At 36.6% G+C, this 15878-nt stretch overlaps 1 protein-coding gene across 2 annotated transcripts in view; it reads left to right on the top strand.

Annotated features, from left to right (window-relative positions):
- The first annotated feature begins 7634 nt into the window (after positions 1 to 7634).
- The window catches only part of MTF2 (metal response element binding transcription factor 2), a 60579-nt gene continuing 52335 nt past the window's right edge, over positions 7635 to 15878 (top strand). For both annotated transcript variants that reach the window (XM_039838855.1, XM_039838856.1), the window contains exon 1: positions 7635 to 7910. In XM_039838855.1, the coding sequence (XP_039694789.1) occupies positions 7906 to 7910 (5 nt within the window). In that variant the 5' untranslated portion in view covers positions 7635 to 7905. The remainder of the gene's footprint in view (positions 7911 to 15878) is intronic.

Consider the following 15878-nt stretch of genomic DNA (forward strand, 5'->3'; position numbering starts at 1 on the left):
CCTCAGCTTATGCACTCTCCTCTTTGCACCCTGTGCTCAAGGTGCACAGACTCTCCTTCAGTTGTGTACACATTGCACCTCACGAGAGGACCTTACTTACCATTTGTCACTAATGCTTTTCCTCTTAACACCTCCCGACTCTGACCCTAACTCTAACAGAGGAACTAGTAAGTGATGTGGGGAGCTGGCAGCTGGGTGAGATCCAGAGGCTCCATGGTTCAGAAGTATTAAGTGAGGCCACTAAATACACTTGTCTGTCATCCACTCCTTACATACACTCTTTTTCAAAAGGCATAATGGTACCCAGTGCAGCTGAATGGAGCAGTGAAGTGGGAGCCTGGCTTTGCTTCCCTGACAGGCGAGGAGTAGGCAGTGCAGGCCCCTGCATCTTCAGGACTTCTGGTGCTCCCTACATGAGAATACAGTGATCCCATCAAAACCAGAAATTTCATAGGTTTCAGTTAACACCACCTGGTTCTCCAACCACAGGTCTGGCTGCCTTAAGAGGAAGAAAAACCTTTAGCTTGGTTGTTGAGGAATTTACCTTGGAGGGAGGAGAGGAACTGAGCTGGTGGAGCCTGGGGCTATCTGCATCCTGACTGCCATGAGCCCAGGTGGCACCTGCTCTATCATGCAGTTGGTGGGGATGTTCACATTCTGAGTCCTGTTGGGTGGTGGGGTGCTGGTATCCTTAATGTGAGTGTCATAACAGCCTGCAGCAAGGGTAGAAAGTGGTCTGTAGCCTCACTCTTGGTTGCACTTTGTGGCTCCCCTTTTGCAGACATTTTCAGTAAAAAAATTAAAGGAGTGAATCCCTGTATTGTGAGAAAAATAGACAAACCAAACCACACACCTAGTTAATTGCTATTCATCTTTGAGATCAGAGTTCTAATATCTCTTCCTTAGGGAAGGCTTCCCTAACCCTCCAGATGATGTATAAGCTCTCATAGACCTGTGAAGCTTTCATTCACAGCAGTGTATACTTACGAACTTATTTGTGTCACTATTTCATTAGTGTGAACACCCTACACACTATGTTGTAAATGGCAACAGAGCCAGTAATCTCAGTTGTTAGTGCAATGGCTGACATGTAATAGAAACTGAATAATATTATTAATAGATTTTAACTTTTAAAAGTTTTAGTTTTACAGAAAAATTGAGCAGGTAGTACAGAGAGTTACCATATAATTCCTGTCTCCTTTGCCCCAGTTTTGTCTCTTATGTTGCTTTAATGTGGTACATTTGTTAATGCGATACATTTGTTATAATTAATAAACCAATAATAATACTGAAACCTTATTATTAAATGAAACCCATCATTTACATTGTTTCATTCTTTGTGTGAAAAAGTTCTATGGGCTTTAATAAATACATTATGTCATAAACCACCATTTATAGTATCATACAGAATAGTTTCACCACCCTAAAAATCCCCTGTGCTCATCTTTTTCATTCCTTCTTCTCTCTTCCTTAACTTCTGGCAACTATTGATTTTTCCCTGTCTCTTTAGTTTTGCCTTTTCCAGGATATCATATTGTTGAACTCACAGTCTGTAACATTTTCAGACTAGCTTCTTTCACTTAGCATTATGCATTTAAGTTTCCTCCGTGTCTTTTCATGGCTTCATAGTTCATTTTTTTAAATCATTGAATAATATTCCATTGTATGGATGTACCAGTTTGTCCATTCACCTATTGAAGGACACGTTGGTTCCTTCTCATTTTACTACAAACATATATAACAGAAATAAACATTCATGTGCAAGTTTTTTTTGTATATATTTATTTGGGTAAATACCTAACAGTGTAATTGCTGGATCATATATTAAGACTATATCTAGCTTTGTAAGATACTGCCAAACTGTCCTTCAAAGTTTCTACCATTCTCCAGCAATGATGAGAGTTCCTGTTGCTCTACATCTTCACCAGCATTTGATATTGTCAGTATTTTGGCTTTTAGCCATCCAAATAGGTATGTAGCAGTAACTCATTGTTTTAATTTTTCACTTCAGAATGTCGAGCATCTTTGACATGTTTTATTTGCCATCTGTATATATTCTTTGTGAGGTGTCTGAGTAGGTCCTTTGCCTTTTTTTAATTAGGTTGTATGCTTTCTTATTGCCGAGTTTTAAGAGTTCTTTGTGTATTTTGGATATAAATCCTTCACCAGAAATGTGTTTTGCAAATATTTTCTCCCAATCCTTGGCTTTATTCTCATTTTTAAAATAATTTTCATAAAGTTCAACCGAACAGTTTTCTAATTCATGGAGCATGGTTTTGGTTTTGCAGCTAAAAACAAAGTGCCAAACCCAAGTCACATAAATTTTGTTCTGTGTTATATTCTGTAAGTTTCATAGTTTTGAATTTTACATTTCTGTTTAGTATTTGTTAAATAAATTAATGAAGGCTAATGGTAATAGAAATGGAACAGATGAATTTGGGTGTGAGAAAATTACTGGCTCTATAGATTCTGAAGGCATCAGCATAAAGTTAACAGTTAAAGCTTGTTGGGAACTCATCCAGAGAACTAAATTGCCAGTCAAGACACCGTTGAGACAATCAGACGATCAGAAGGGCAGGATTCAGGGTAGACCAAGGACAAATAGGTCAGAAAAGAGACACGAGGATCTGGTTCACTGATCAGGATTTCAGGAACAGTCCAGGACCCTGGAGAGCTCCCCACAGAGCCCATGTTTTGACAGTCTGGAAGCCTCAAATGCCCCCCTCGGTGACAGCATCTAAATTTTCTCATGGGTCACAGGATGAAAAACTTGTATCACTGTACTGAATGAGTTTTAAATAACCTTTTCTTTTACAAGAATAGAAAATTAAGAGAGAGGAACGCGAAGAAAAAAAAATCTTATCGCATAGAGATAATCGTTAAGCACATTCATTATTAACTGATAACGATGGCAAAACAAGATTTACGAATGGTTCCTATTCATTCGTTCATTCATTCATTCACTCATTCCTAGCTTTTTTGTCAGCAATTCTTCAATTACTCCAGTTTAATGTGTAAATTTTGTGAAATTAAATTTGAATACCTAAGATTATATAATTAAATATATTCTGCTTCAGTTATAATTATGATTTGTGCCAAGCCGTTGTCCCTGGCATTGCAGAGGGTCAGGGAAGAACACTAGTGAAACAAATTGGATTGGTGTACCAAGGCCTGGTTAAGTGTGTAGTTTTCCATATAATATCCGCCCTTTCTATTTTTTGAGCTCCAGATACATTTCCAACAGCTTACTAGACATATCGACAATTTAATATTCCACGGACACCTTAAATTCACCTTGTTCAGAACTTATTTCATTAGTTTTTTGCTCAAATTGTTTCACATCTTTTTCTATCTTGGTTAATTTCAACACCAGCCACCTTTAATCTTTGCTAAAATGAAGCAGGGAAGAAAGCAAAGGGGGAAGAAGAAACAAAGAAACAGTCATCCTATCTCATCTCACTAAATCTATGAATCTCAAAGATTATCCTTAAACCAATTCACTCTTTTACCCGTCCCTTACAATGACTGCTAAGTGTCGTTGCTATCTCTGTCTGTCTCTGGAGTCTCTTCACCCATTACTCACCTGTACAGGTGGAGTGACCTCTTTATTTGCAGTATTTCTCCTTTTGAATTTAATTTTCATACCAGCACAAGAGAGAAATTTCTAAAGGCTACATTTATTTTATAGCCTCTGATGGTTTTCCTATTTCTATTTAGGATAGTGGTAAAGGAGTGATCTCCAGAGTCAAACTTAACTGAATTAAAATCTGCACTTAACTGTTGTGTGACTGTGGACAATTTGCTTCTCTGTACCTCAGTCACTCCATCAGTAAAATTGAAATAAATATTATCTTCTTCATAACATGTAATGAACTTTTCACACAGCTTGGCAGAGGACATTCAATGAATGTTACTATTATTATTATTGAAATTCATACTTCGCTGCATGTTAGTGGACTCACAGTATTTTGGCAGTTCAGAATGGCAACCTCTTTTTTTGGGAAACACCTCTCTAACTCCAATCATGTGCTTTTTGTGTTTGCAGCTAATAAAAGACTCCATCTTTTTAGTTCCAGGGATGGGCAATGATCCAATTTTTGTTGAACATATCTCATCTTCTTGCTTACAATACATGGTCCAGGTTAGGCATGTGACCAAAGCCTAGCTCATCAGAATATTTCCCTGGGATTTATATATTTATTTATTTAGCTAGAATTCTGAGGGTGGGGAGTCTGGTTGGGGGAAGGAGGCAGAGGAGAAAAATTCCCTTTTATTAACTATTGGTTCCTACAGTAATATGTAACCTTACTGAAAGCCATATTTTCTACTAATAGAGGTCATATGCAGGAGAAATTGAAAACACCAGAGAGAGCAGACACAAGATTAAGAAAGAGAAAGAGAGAGAGAAGATGGATGGAGGATTCTGGCGCCTTTCTAGTCTCTGTTTCCAGGCAACATCAAAGTAAGGATTTCTGCCCTTCCAAGTCTTGTCCAGGTTGCAGTCATGACCCTTGCAGTCAAGAAAAGTCTTGACTGATACCACTTGTCATTTAAGGGCTCTCACAGTAAGATCTAACCATATTTTTTGTGCTTGTTTTTAACCTTCACACTAGGTTCCACTAAATTTGTTCTCATTCTTAGGACACGTAACACCCTTTTTCACCTCTGTACATTTGTATCGTATCTTAGCTTTTTGTTAATGTCACTGTCTCTAGACTCTAAGCCCTCCAGCGTACTTTGTGGATATGGCTTAGTAATGTTTCTATCTTGCCCTGAACAATGTATAGCACAGTTCTTCACATATAGAACATATTTAACAATGTTAAATAGATGAATATCCATTTTAAATTTATATAAGGGCTGCTCTGTGGCCTAGATGTGTTTCTAGGAACAGGGATATAAAGAAGAGTAATGCCTTTCTACCTTTAAGGAGCGTGCAGTTGAATGTGGGATGTTAGACATGTAATAATTGCTGTGAGAGAAAAATAAAGCATTTTTACACATATTATTTAGTCTATATGCTAAATCTTTAATGTTGATATTATCATCTTCTCCATTGAGTCCAGAAAGAAGCTCAGGCTGTAAGAGTTCAGGAAACTTGCCCAATATCACTCAGCTAATAGAGACAGAGGCTGACCAGCAACTGAGGTCCTCTGTCTTTCACTGTTCCTACTTCTGTTATTCTGTCTCACTTCCTGCTACCCCTTACCTTGTCTACATCTTTGAATTTTCAGTGGACAAATTAGCAGTGTAAAACAGATAAGAAAGTTTATCTTTCTTACCATTGGATTATTCATTCTCATTCTCATACTCTCTCTCTCTCTCTCCCCCTCCGCCCAGCCCTCTCTCTCTTCCCCCAACCCCTCGACTCCTGCTTCTCCCTCTCATATCCCCATCCACACCCACCAAATTTTGGTGATTTACTCTTCAAAAGCTTGTGTCATAAGCAAGGTATGTGGAGATGGAAATTGGAACCTAGCTCTTATGACTCTTAGTTGATTGATTTTTTTGACCGCACACACACTTTTCATTTACTCACCTTAAATTTCTGACTGCCAAGACAGCACAAATATCACCTGATGCAGCACACGCAAATTCTTCTGGGGTTGGTGTAGGGAGATGATTTGACAAGCCTGAGGAAGGTGCATGTGTTGAAGAATCCCAGCTCTGGGGAAGCTGTGCACATTGCAGGAGGCTGCTGAGAGTGTACTTTGGAACCAGGAAGGAAAAACGATTTATAATGCATGGTCTTTCCACTGGCAGAGCTTAACATCCTGCCCGCTGGTGAAGGAAAAATTTTAAAAGCCTCATATACATCTCACAAAGCAAGTAATGAAGGATAATTTGAAAATGTTAGGCAATAAATTGATAATGAGCACATTGTATTTTAAGATGTATTATACAAGGAGTCAAAAGTTGTATATATACTTTTTACTACAAGTAACTGGGAATGTGCTTCTGCCTCTTAAAGATTTTCCTACCTCTCCATTTTTATTGTTAAAAAGCAAGTTACATGGCCATGCCTAACTTCAAAGATGCGATAGATAGTACGATTTTACAATGTGTCTGGAAGAGAGGAAAAGCAGAATTTTTGTGACCAACCCTAATGACTCTCACAGAATAATAATGAGTATGAGTTAATCTGACTGCAATTTTGCATACATATATTTACATAGAAAAACAAGCTTTTTAAATAGGCATCATTCACTTCTCTAATGTTTAAGGGATTAGAATACTTTCTTGGGGCAAAAAAGGGCCAAAATTACACCAGTAAATGGAAATTACAGGAAGGCATATTGTACACCTACATAAGGGAGAGTTTTCTAATTATTAGCGTTTCTGAAATTGAAACGACTGAGATGTTGAATTTAGGCTTGATGACCCCTTGAAAGAAATGTGGAGAACTTCGATCAAATGAATGTTCTCCAAAACTGATGTTCTAAGATTAGGTTTAGGTGCACTTAAAATATACCTGTTTGTGTAATGATTTTATCTATTTTTGGAATGCATCTACTTTTTTAAAAGTCAATCAAGTGTGAAGGGCATTGAAGACTAATTTATAAGAAACTTAAAATTCAGAGAAAGTGAAACTTGAAAGGTAGCAGAGACGTTGAGGCTGTAATAAGCAGACTTAAAATTTGATTAAGACTATTGGACAGGAGGAGCAAAGGAGAGGAAGGGTATGACTAAAATACTTAAAATATTTAATGATGAGGATAAAATATTTATTTGCCAAATCCTGAGGTCACAGGCTAAGGAACCTCTTTTGAAATACGAGCAAAGTGAGTTCAGTCCACAAAGGAAAATTTTGCAGAGAAAAAAAGCATGGTATTAATTACGCCTGTGAGACACATAAATAAAATAATTTAAAAAATGTTTTGACAAAGTTATAAACAAAGGTACCACATGTGGCTACTAAGAGGAGCTGGGTTGTATCTAAGTATAACTCAGAGACAAGCATACACTCTCACAGTTTGTCGCTTGAGACCCCTGTCGGCAGCAGAATATTGGCTGGTTTAGAGTCTGCCTTAGAATGAAAAAGTTCCGTATTCCTGAGACAAACCACTTTGCATGGGATTATTCTGATTTCATCGCAATTAGGAAAGATTGCAAAGCAGATAAACAGAAAAACCTTTAATCGTCAGGGAAAAAACGTCCAAAAATCTTCTATGTAAGTAGCTCCTGATCAGAAGGAATTTGGAGCTAGACAATAATCGCCGAACAAAATTTAAATCTGACATCCAAGGTCTTCCTTCCCGCTGACCGAAATTCGAACAGCAGGCCTCAGGGTGAAGATAGAAGAAACGTACTTTAAGATTTTCTCCCCGGAAAGGAAATCGGCACCGCAAGCCGTAGCGAGCAATATTCTATTTTTCAGAAGAATATGCACAGTGAAGACTGGACACGACGCTTTCCTTTATTGGACAATCAGCAGTACGACACCACACAGCCAGGACCGTAGCGTTCACTATTGTGTTAGCACCGGCGGCGGAAGGACTTAGTATTACAGCAACGTTAAAGAGTCCTTCTTTGTTCAGCGCGGCTCGGAGACGCAGGGCGCGGTGTTCTTCCGCGCTCGCGGTACAGTCCCCGCCCCTCACGGCCCTGGAGAGCTGCCATTCGGCCCTGGAGTTGCTCCGCGTTCCCAGAATGCACCGGCAGTCCGCGGGAAACCAAAATGGCGAAGGGCTGTAGCGAAGTCTGCTGTGTTTAAGGCTGGTGTAAGAACGTTCGCTCTTCCCCCCAACCCTCGTCCCCAGGACCTCGGTTTGTGCGTGTGTATGTGCGGGGTGCCCGGTGGGGCGGGTGCCCAGTAAGTGCTCGGACTCGCAGGGGAAGCGCCCACGGGGACGTGATTGGTTGTTTTTTCCTGTATGAAGCGGTTGGCACCACTGAAGTGACCGAATGAGGTGAGAGACCTTCGCCTGGGAACCAGGCTCTTCCGGAGGAGGTTGGGGGGTGGGGAGGAAGAAAGGAAGCAAGTATAAAAGGAAAAGATGGAGGATCGAGGTGGGGGTGGCGGCTGCAATATGTGTATGTGGGTGCCTTGCATTTATGTACATATTGAAAAGAATGGATGGAAAGGAGGAGTCAGTTGGGTGTTAGAGAAAATAGAGACTAAAGGAGAGAGCTGGGCGTTGGAGAAGTAGGTTGGAGGAAGAAGATGAAACGTTGAGACGGGGAAGCTGTGTTTGGAGGGGCAGGAAGGAACCTGGGGGCGGGAGACGGTTGGAGGGGCAGGTTGAACCTGGTGATGAAGCGGTGGGGGACCGAGGGGAGGCGCCGTTAGGAAATACAGGCTGAGGGAGATGTAGGGTGCAAAGTGAAGGGGCTGCCTACGACCTTAGGGGGCGCAAAGGGAAGTAGCAGCTTGGAACGGAAGGTGGTGGAATTGTATGGAATTGGAGTATGGGGGTAGAGATGAAGGGCAGGATGGAGTACGAGGAAAAGGGAAATAAGTGGAGCCTGGGAGCGAACCCTAAAACCTTAAGGGGAGGAAGTGGAAGAGAAAGTGTGAAATGAGAAGAAGTATCTTATATTTGGGGCGCACTAAATATTTGAGGCAGTCTTCTAATTAAATCTAACTCATATCCCTGCTCGGATACGTAGATTTATATTATAGTGTTCATTTTTTACAACTGCGGTAATTACGATTTAAGAGATTTTAGCTAATTTGCCAAGATTATTTAACATATTTTGATAGTGCCAGAACTCTTAATTCTGACTGTTTTACAATCTGGTGTCCTTGATTGCTAGAATTTTTCTTTGGAAACAACTAGAGGGAACAGATGGATTTATCGGGGTGATTTGACGAACATTGAGGGTTTATGAACAATGGGAAAAGGGATGTGGAATGTTATTTTGTTCTTTAAAGCGTTCGACTTTAAAGATAGAACTTATTTACTAATTCAAATATGAAAACCCAAGTAGGCCTGTGTATAACATAAGAAAACATGTGGGGTTAGTACAGAACTAGAAATATGTAAATAATGCCTTATTTAATTTGACTCCAGATGCTCCGGTAGTAGTAACTTTCTCCTTCAGATTGTTTCCATGTGACCCTCCTGTATACCTTACCTACAGACTGGTTTCATTTTCCATGTTTTTCATTCCCTCTTGAGATTCCTGTTTTGGCAGTGATGGCAAAGACAGTGAATTTAAAAGTATTTAAATTTGATAAAGTAAAATGTACTTAGATTCTAAAGTAACCTTTTCAAAGATTTGAAAACGCTTTAAATGGAGCCATTTTGACTTAACAGCTTTGGGGAGGTGCTCAGTAGTTTTGGCAATGAAAGTGTTGATTTAAAATTTCTTAACATAGAGCGTTCTATTCTTGATATTTGGAATGTTATTCACACTCTAAGCATTTGCAGTGATAGTTTGATAATTTTTGTTTTTGTCTTTTTAGGTTCCTAAATATAAAAATGTATAATTCACATTTTAAATTTGCTCACCTTCAGTTTTTTTTTTTAAGTACTAAAAATATTCTAACAATTTGAATTAAGAGTGCACCTGTTTCCTGATACTGAGTATTCATATTAATAGGCGTAAACGGAAATCTATCTACCTATCAGGATAAAACCACACAATTTTAGAACTAGAAGTATAGAAATCATCTGGTTAAACTTTTTCTCTAGATGAACAAAATATATTTAATAACCCTTTTAATTATACCTGTTGTCTCAGAGCTCATTTTGGAAAGGGATTTTATTCTATATATTCTGCTATGAGTGCTTTGATGTCATGGATTATAAATATACCTTTTCATTAGATCCTTGACTGAAAGGATAATTTTGATCTACTTATATTTCATTGTAATCATTACATCTGACTTTAGGAAACTGGCAGTATAGTCATAATCTGCTTTAGTTTAAACTTCCATGAATGCTGTCCCTTGGTTGATATTTTTATGCTTTGTTTCCCCTGTTTTTCAGGATTTGTTTATTGCTTTACTATAACATCTTCAAGGAAATGTGGACGTTTCCTTGAGGATGTTTTTTATGTATTTCTGTAGTGCTGCCCAGTAGAAATTTCTGCACTGATGGCAGTGGTCTATTTATATTTGCTCTATCCAGTATGGTAGCCAGTAGCCACATGTGGATGTTGAACACTAGAAATGTAATCGGCGAATTGTGGACTGAATTTATAATTTAATTTAATTAAAACTAAAATTTGAATGGCCATATGTTACTAGTGGCTACTGTATTGGACAGCTCAGTATTAGGGGTTGTTGCATCTATTTATTAAAAATTGTCACATCCATTAACTATGGAAACCTAGGAACCTAAAGGTAAGGAACTACGCTAGAACTAAGGGGATCAAAATTCTCTTTGTACATTTTTAAGATGAAATATTCTTCCTTTTTGCCACACGTAGTGTCTTCTGTCGTATTTGTTTTCATATAACATTACCAAAGAATGATGAAGGTAGCAACTTCCCTGGTCTTTTTAAGATGTAAGATTCTGTTTCCTTTGTTGAAAAACAGCAAATATTGATGTTAGGAAAGTTAGTTTACTTTGTTATTTTTACATATCAGTTTTTAAAAAATTGATTAAGGAAAATCAAACATATAAAATGAACAGAAATAGTATAATGAACTTTTTTGTATTCATGCTTGTTTCATCTATATGTCTACTTACTCACCTGCTCTCCATTGTTTTTATTATTTTTAAAGTTTTTTTGAGGTAAAATTTACGTATGTTGAAATGCACAAATCTTAACTGTACACTTTAAAAAAATATCTTTATGAGATAAAATGCACATGCTACTATTTATATGTATATAATTCACATGTACCCTTTTAAGGGACAATTCAGTGATTTTTGGTATATACACAGAGTTGTGCGACCATCATCTTTATCTAACTTCAGAACATTTTCATCACCCCAAAATGGAAATCTGTATCCATTTGTAAATAAGCAGTCTCTCTTCATTCCTCCCTCCCACTACCTCTGGCAACCACTGATCTATTATCTGTTTATATTTTGCTGATCCTGAACATTTCATATGGACTCATACAGTTTGTGGCCATTTGTGTCTGGCTTTCAGACACAAATGGCCACAAACTGTATGAGTCCATATGAAATGGCTTTTTTACCATGTTTTCAAGGTACATTCATGTTGTAGCATGTATCTGTACTTCTGTTTATGGCCAAAATATATTTCATTGTGTGGATATACTGCATTTTGTTCGTTCATTCATCAGTTGATGAACATTTGGGTTCTTCTCAGCTATATAAATATGCTGCTGTGAACATTCATGTACAAGGTTTGCATGGGTATATATCTAGGAGTGGAATTGCTGGGTCAGATGATGATCTCTATGTTTAACATTTCGAAGAACTGCCAGCTGTTTTCCAAAGAGCCTGTACCCTTTTATGGTCTCACCAGCAATCATGAGGGTTCCAATTTTTCCACATCCTTGCCATTATTTGTGTCTGCCTTTTTGGTTATAACCATCCTGGTGGGTGTGCAGTGGTATGTCATTGTGATTTTGATTTGCATTACCCTCATGGCTAATGATGTTGAGCATCTTTTCCATGTAGTCATTGGCCTTTTGATACCTTCTTTAGAGAACTGTCTTCATACCCATTTGCCCATTAAAAAAAATTGAATTATTTATTTTTTTATTGTTGGGTTGTAAATATTCTTTATATATTTTGGATACAAGTCCCTTATCAGATATATGATTTATAATTATTACCTCCCGTTCTGTGGGTTGTCTTCACTTGGTGGTGTTTGTTGAAGTACAAAAGTTTTAAATTTTTATGAAGTTCAGTTTATCCTTTTCTTTTTTCTTTTTTTTTGCTTATGCCTTTGATATCATAGCTAAGAAAATGTTGTCTAATCCCAGTACAGTTTTGACAAATGAATATACCTGTGTAATTTATACCTTTATGGTATAGAATATTTCTCTCTCCCTAGAAAGTTCACGTGTAGCCTTTCTCAGCCATTTCCCTCCCCAACTACTGTTCTTTTTTTTTCACTTTAGATTAGTTTTGTTTAGAACTTCGTGTAAATGGAATTGTACAATATGTGGGTCAGTTAAAAATTTTTAAATTTGTTTCATAAAGCTAGAACTGTAGTTTTAGCTTGAAAATTCCATTCTGCAAGGGATAGTGTAGTAGTGGCTTAACAATCTTAACTACATCATGCCATGATAGTCTTGACTAATACTTTGTGTAATATAAAGTTGTTTTTTAATAGCTTGTGAAAATAGTTTTTATATTTTGAGTGGACAAAACTGAGTAGGGACTTAATGAGTATATACTTCCAAATGTGCCAAAGGTGAGGATTCGAAAATTGGGAACAGGACAGTGTGAGGGATCCCTGTGATGTTGGATATATTGGTATCTTGATTGTTTTGATGTTAATATTTTGGTTGTGATAGTCTATAGTTTTCAAGGATGCTACCATTTGGGGAAACTGGGTAAAAATTAGACTCTATGATTCCTTAAAGCTGCATGTGAATCTACCATTATCTCAAAACGTTCAATTAAAAATTAAGTATTAGAGGAACAAAGTAGACCAAAGGAGGCATAGCGAGAACAAGTCTAATTTGTACGCTTTTAGTCAGTCGTGCTAAAAACAAACTAAAGATGAGCTTTTGTTTTTCTCTACCCTTGTTATCGAAGTTTATTGCAGAAAAAGCTACAACTTTTTTGGTCGTGTGGGGAGTGTAAGACAGTTGTCTAGTGGAAAGTACTCAGTATACTCAGAAGATTTAGATCTGTGTTTAATCTGCAACAGCTTTAGTTTTTTTTTAATCTATGAAATAAAGAGGTGTTACCCACTTGTGTTATTGACAGGATTGTTGAGAGGGTCAAAAAGGGAAATACAGGAGACAGCACTTTATAAATTCTAGGCACAATATAATTGTATAGTATTGATTTACAAAACCTTTTCTTAGAAGAGTTGTTATATAGAACAAGAGAGCCATGTATACCTATGAGAAAGCCTGTCTGCTAAAAACACCCTTGTACAGCCTTCCTCCCCAGATGATAAGTATGTCTAATACTGAATTAATAATTTATTTTGCCCTTTTCATACTTATGATTTCAAACGTGTTAACGAAGCTGCCATGTATCCTGTTGAGTAAAATATATTTAGAAGTATTATTGAACCAAACATTAAGTGTTTTGAAAACCATGTTTAGTGAAAGTCTGAAAAATACCTGCCCTTGGTATTTTGGGACGTTTTATAAATTGCTGACCAGCTCTAAATATTCTAATTGACATTAGATAAGTACCAGAATCACCCGTAGAGCTAAAAAACCAAAAACCAAAATAAACAAGACCAGTTATTTATAACTCATACCCTAGAGTTTCCAAAGCCCAGGTTTGGTGTGGGCTCTTGTATATTTTTGTGTTTTAAAATTTTTCCCACTAGATTTTGTTCTGCAGCCAGAGTTAAAAAGTACTAAATTTTGTTTTAGGAGTCAAGATTAGAAACTTATCTGTCTTCTTAAACATTACTAGGAGCAGTACAAAGGAAAGACTAATAATAGAAATGTTTTTCATACTTGAAATAAAAAAGAAAAATATTTTAGTACTATTTCCATCACACTCATTTGAAATATTTTAAAATTAATGGTTAATAAAGTAGTTAATGGAACTTTGTAGTTTAGTAACCTTATGGACTGTTCACTGTTTTATAAAATTGCATTTAGTTGTGAGAGAATTCTCCTTTCAGGGAAGTGTTTAAGCAGAGCCTGGATGATCATCTTACTTAGTGATAGTATAAGCAGGGATTTCTTTCATTAACTAAGAAGTAAATCACCTTTCCTGTACTTTCTTTAAAAAATTTTTTTTAATTTAAATTTAATTTTTATAATTAGTACCTACTTGGCACCATACATAGTTATTACAATATTATTAACTATATTCCCTATACTGTACTTTACTTCCCCTTGACTGTTTTGTAACTGCCAATTTGAACTTCTTGATCCCTACACCTTTTCACCCAGACCTCAAACTCCCTCTCATCTGGCAATCATCAGTTCTCTGTATTTATGAGTCTATGTCTGTTTCGTTTGTTTATTTTTTAGATTTCACATATGGCATTTATCTTTTTGTCTGACTTATTTCACTTAGCATAATAACTTCTAGGGCCATCCATGTTGTCCCAAGTTTCATTCTTTTTTTTTATGGCCAAGAAATATTCCATTGTACAAATGTACCACATCTTTATCCAGTTGTCTACTGGTGGACATTTAGGTTGCTTTTATATCTTAGCTATTGTAAATAATGCTGCAGTGAACATAGGGATGCATATATCTTTGCGAATCAGTGTTTTGGATTTCTTCGTATAAATACCCAGAAGTGGAATTGTTGGGTCAATTTGCAATCCCATCAACAGTGCAAGAGGATTCCCTTTTCTCCACATCTTTGCCAGCTCTTATTGTTTGTTGATTGACTGATGATAGCCATTCTGACAGGTGTGAGGTGAAATCTCATTGTGGTTTTAATTTGCATTTCTCTCCATGTACTTTCTAAAACTAAATAACATTTTAGATTATAATGAAAATAGTGGGCATTATTTTTCCTTTAGGTTAGTTATGAGAATTGTCAGGGGTGATAGCATCCTTCCCAAAGTCAGGTTTCTCCTGAGTGTCCTTTTTTCTATTTTTCTTTGTATTTCACAGTCTTTTCCACTTTTGACAGTTGTCTAAATCCATCGCTTAGGTTTTTCTTTCTCAAAAACAGGCTAGAGAATATATTAACATTTCGTTTTGAGTTTTATTGTAGCTCATTAGAGAGGAACAAACAAGTGGTTACTTGAAAAGATTATTTAAAATTTAGAACATTCTTATAGTATTTCCCAGTGCAGTGATTCTCAAACATTTTGGTCTCAGGATCAGTTTACACTCTTAATTATTGAATACCTTAAGAACTTTTATGTGGGTTATCTCTATCAATATTTATTACATTAGAATTTAAAACAAAACTTAAAAATAAGAATATATATGTGTACATGCCATTAGTTTTCAGAGCAAAATCATCACGTTTAGCCTCTGGAAAATTTCATTCTACATTTGGGGAAGAACGAGAGTGAAAAAGGCAAATAATGTCTTAATATTATTGTGAAACTAGGTATGACCTTGTAGGTCTCCAGGGACCATACCTTTGAGACCATACTCTAGTGCACTGTTTCTTTAGGCATTTAGGATTGGTTCATGCATTGCAGGGTGTTTAGCATTTCTGTCCTCTTTTTGAGCATATCATTTGCTGTTTCATAGAAAAAAAATTGAGGCTCTCAGACATGAACTGCTTCTGTTTCCTATCTTCACATCTACCAACTTAACTGTAAATGTACCCTGCTTGACATCGGAAGAAATGCATTTTCTCTAATTCAAGGCTAGTCTTTCCCTTACATTTAAGATTCTATTTCTCTGGCTTGTGTTTTCAGTTATCTTTTGACACCTTCCTTTCGTATTAGAAACATGGTCAAGACTTTTCATATTTTAAAACACAGAAAAAGCCATTTACTTGTATCATCATCTAGATATATGTATCCTTCTCCTCTTGATGTAACCAAGCTCCTTAGAAAAATAATTTCAACTTCTTCAGCTCTTATTCAAAGTATTATTAATAAAAACATTATTTATGTATATATAGTCATTGTAGAAAATTTAAAAAATAAAAACTTTAAAATAATTTGTATCACCCAGACAGCTAGCAAAAATGCTTTTGTCTAGTTTCATTGTTTTTTTCCTAAGCATATTTTTCATTTATGGTAAACACTTTGAAATTTCCTTTAATGGAATAATGCATGTATTTGATTAAAAATATCAAAGTACAGAAGAGGGAGGGTTTAAAATGAAAAGCTAATAGTCTTTGGGTCTCCTGAGTACTGCTTTGAGAAAGAATCATTTTAAT

This window comes from Pteropus medius, unplaced genomic scaffold, assembly GCF_902729225.1.
Source record: "Pteropus medius unplaced genomic scaffold, Ma_sr-lr_union100, whole genome shotgun sequence".
In the NCBI taxonomy this organism is placed as follows: domain Eukaryota; kingdom Metazoa; phylum Chordata; class Mammalia; order Chiroptera; family Pteropodidae; genus Pteropus; species Pteropus medius.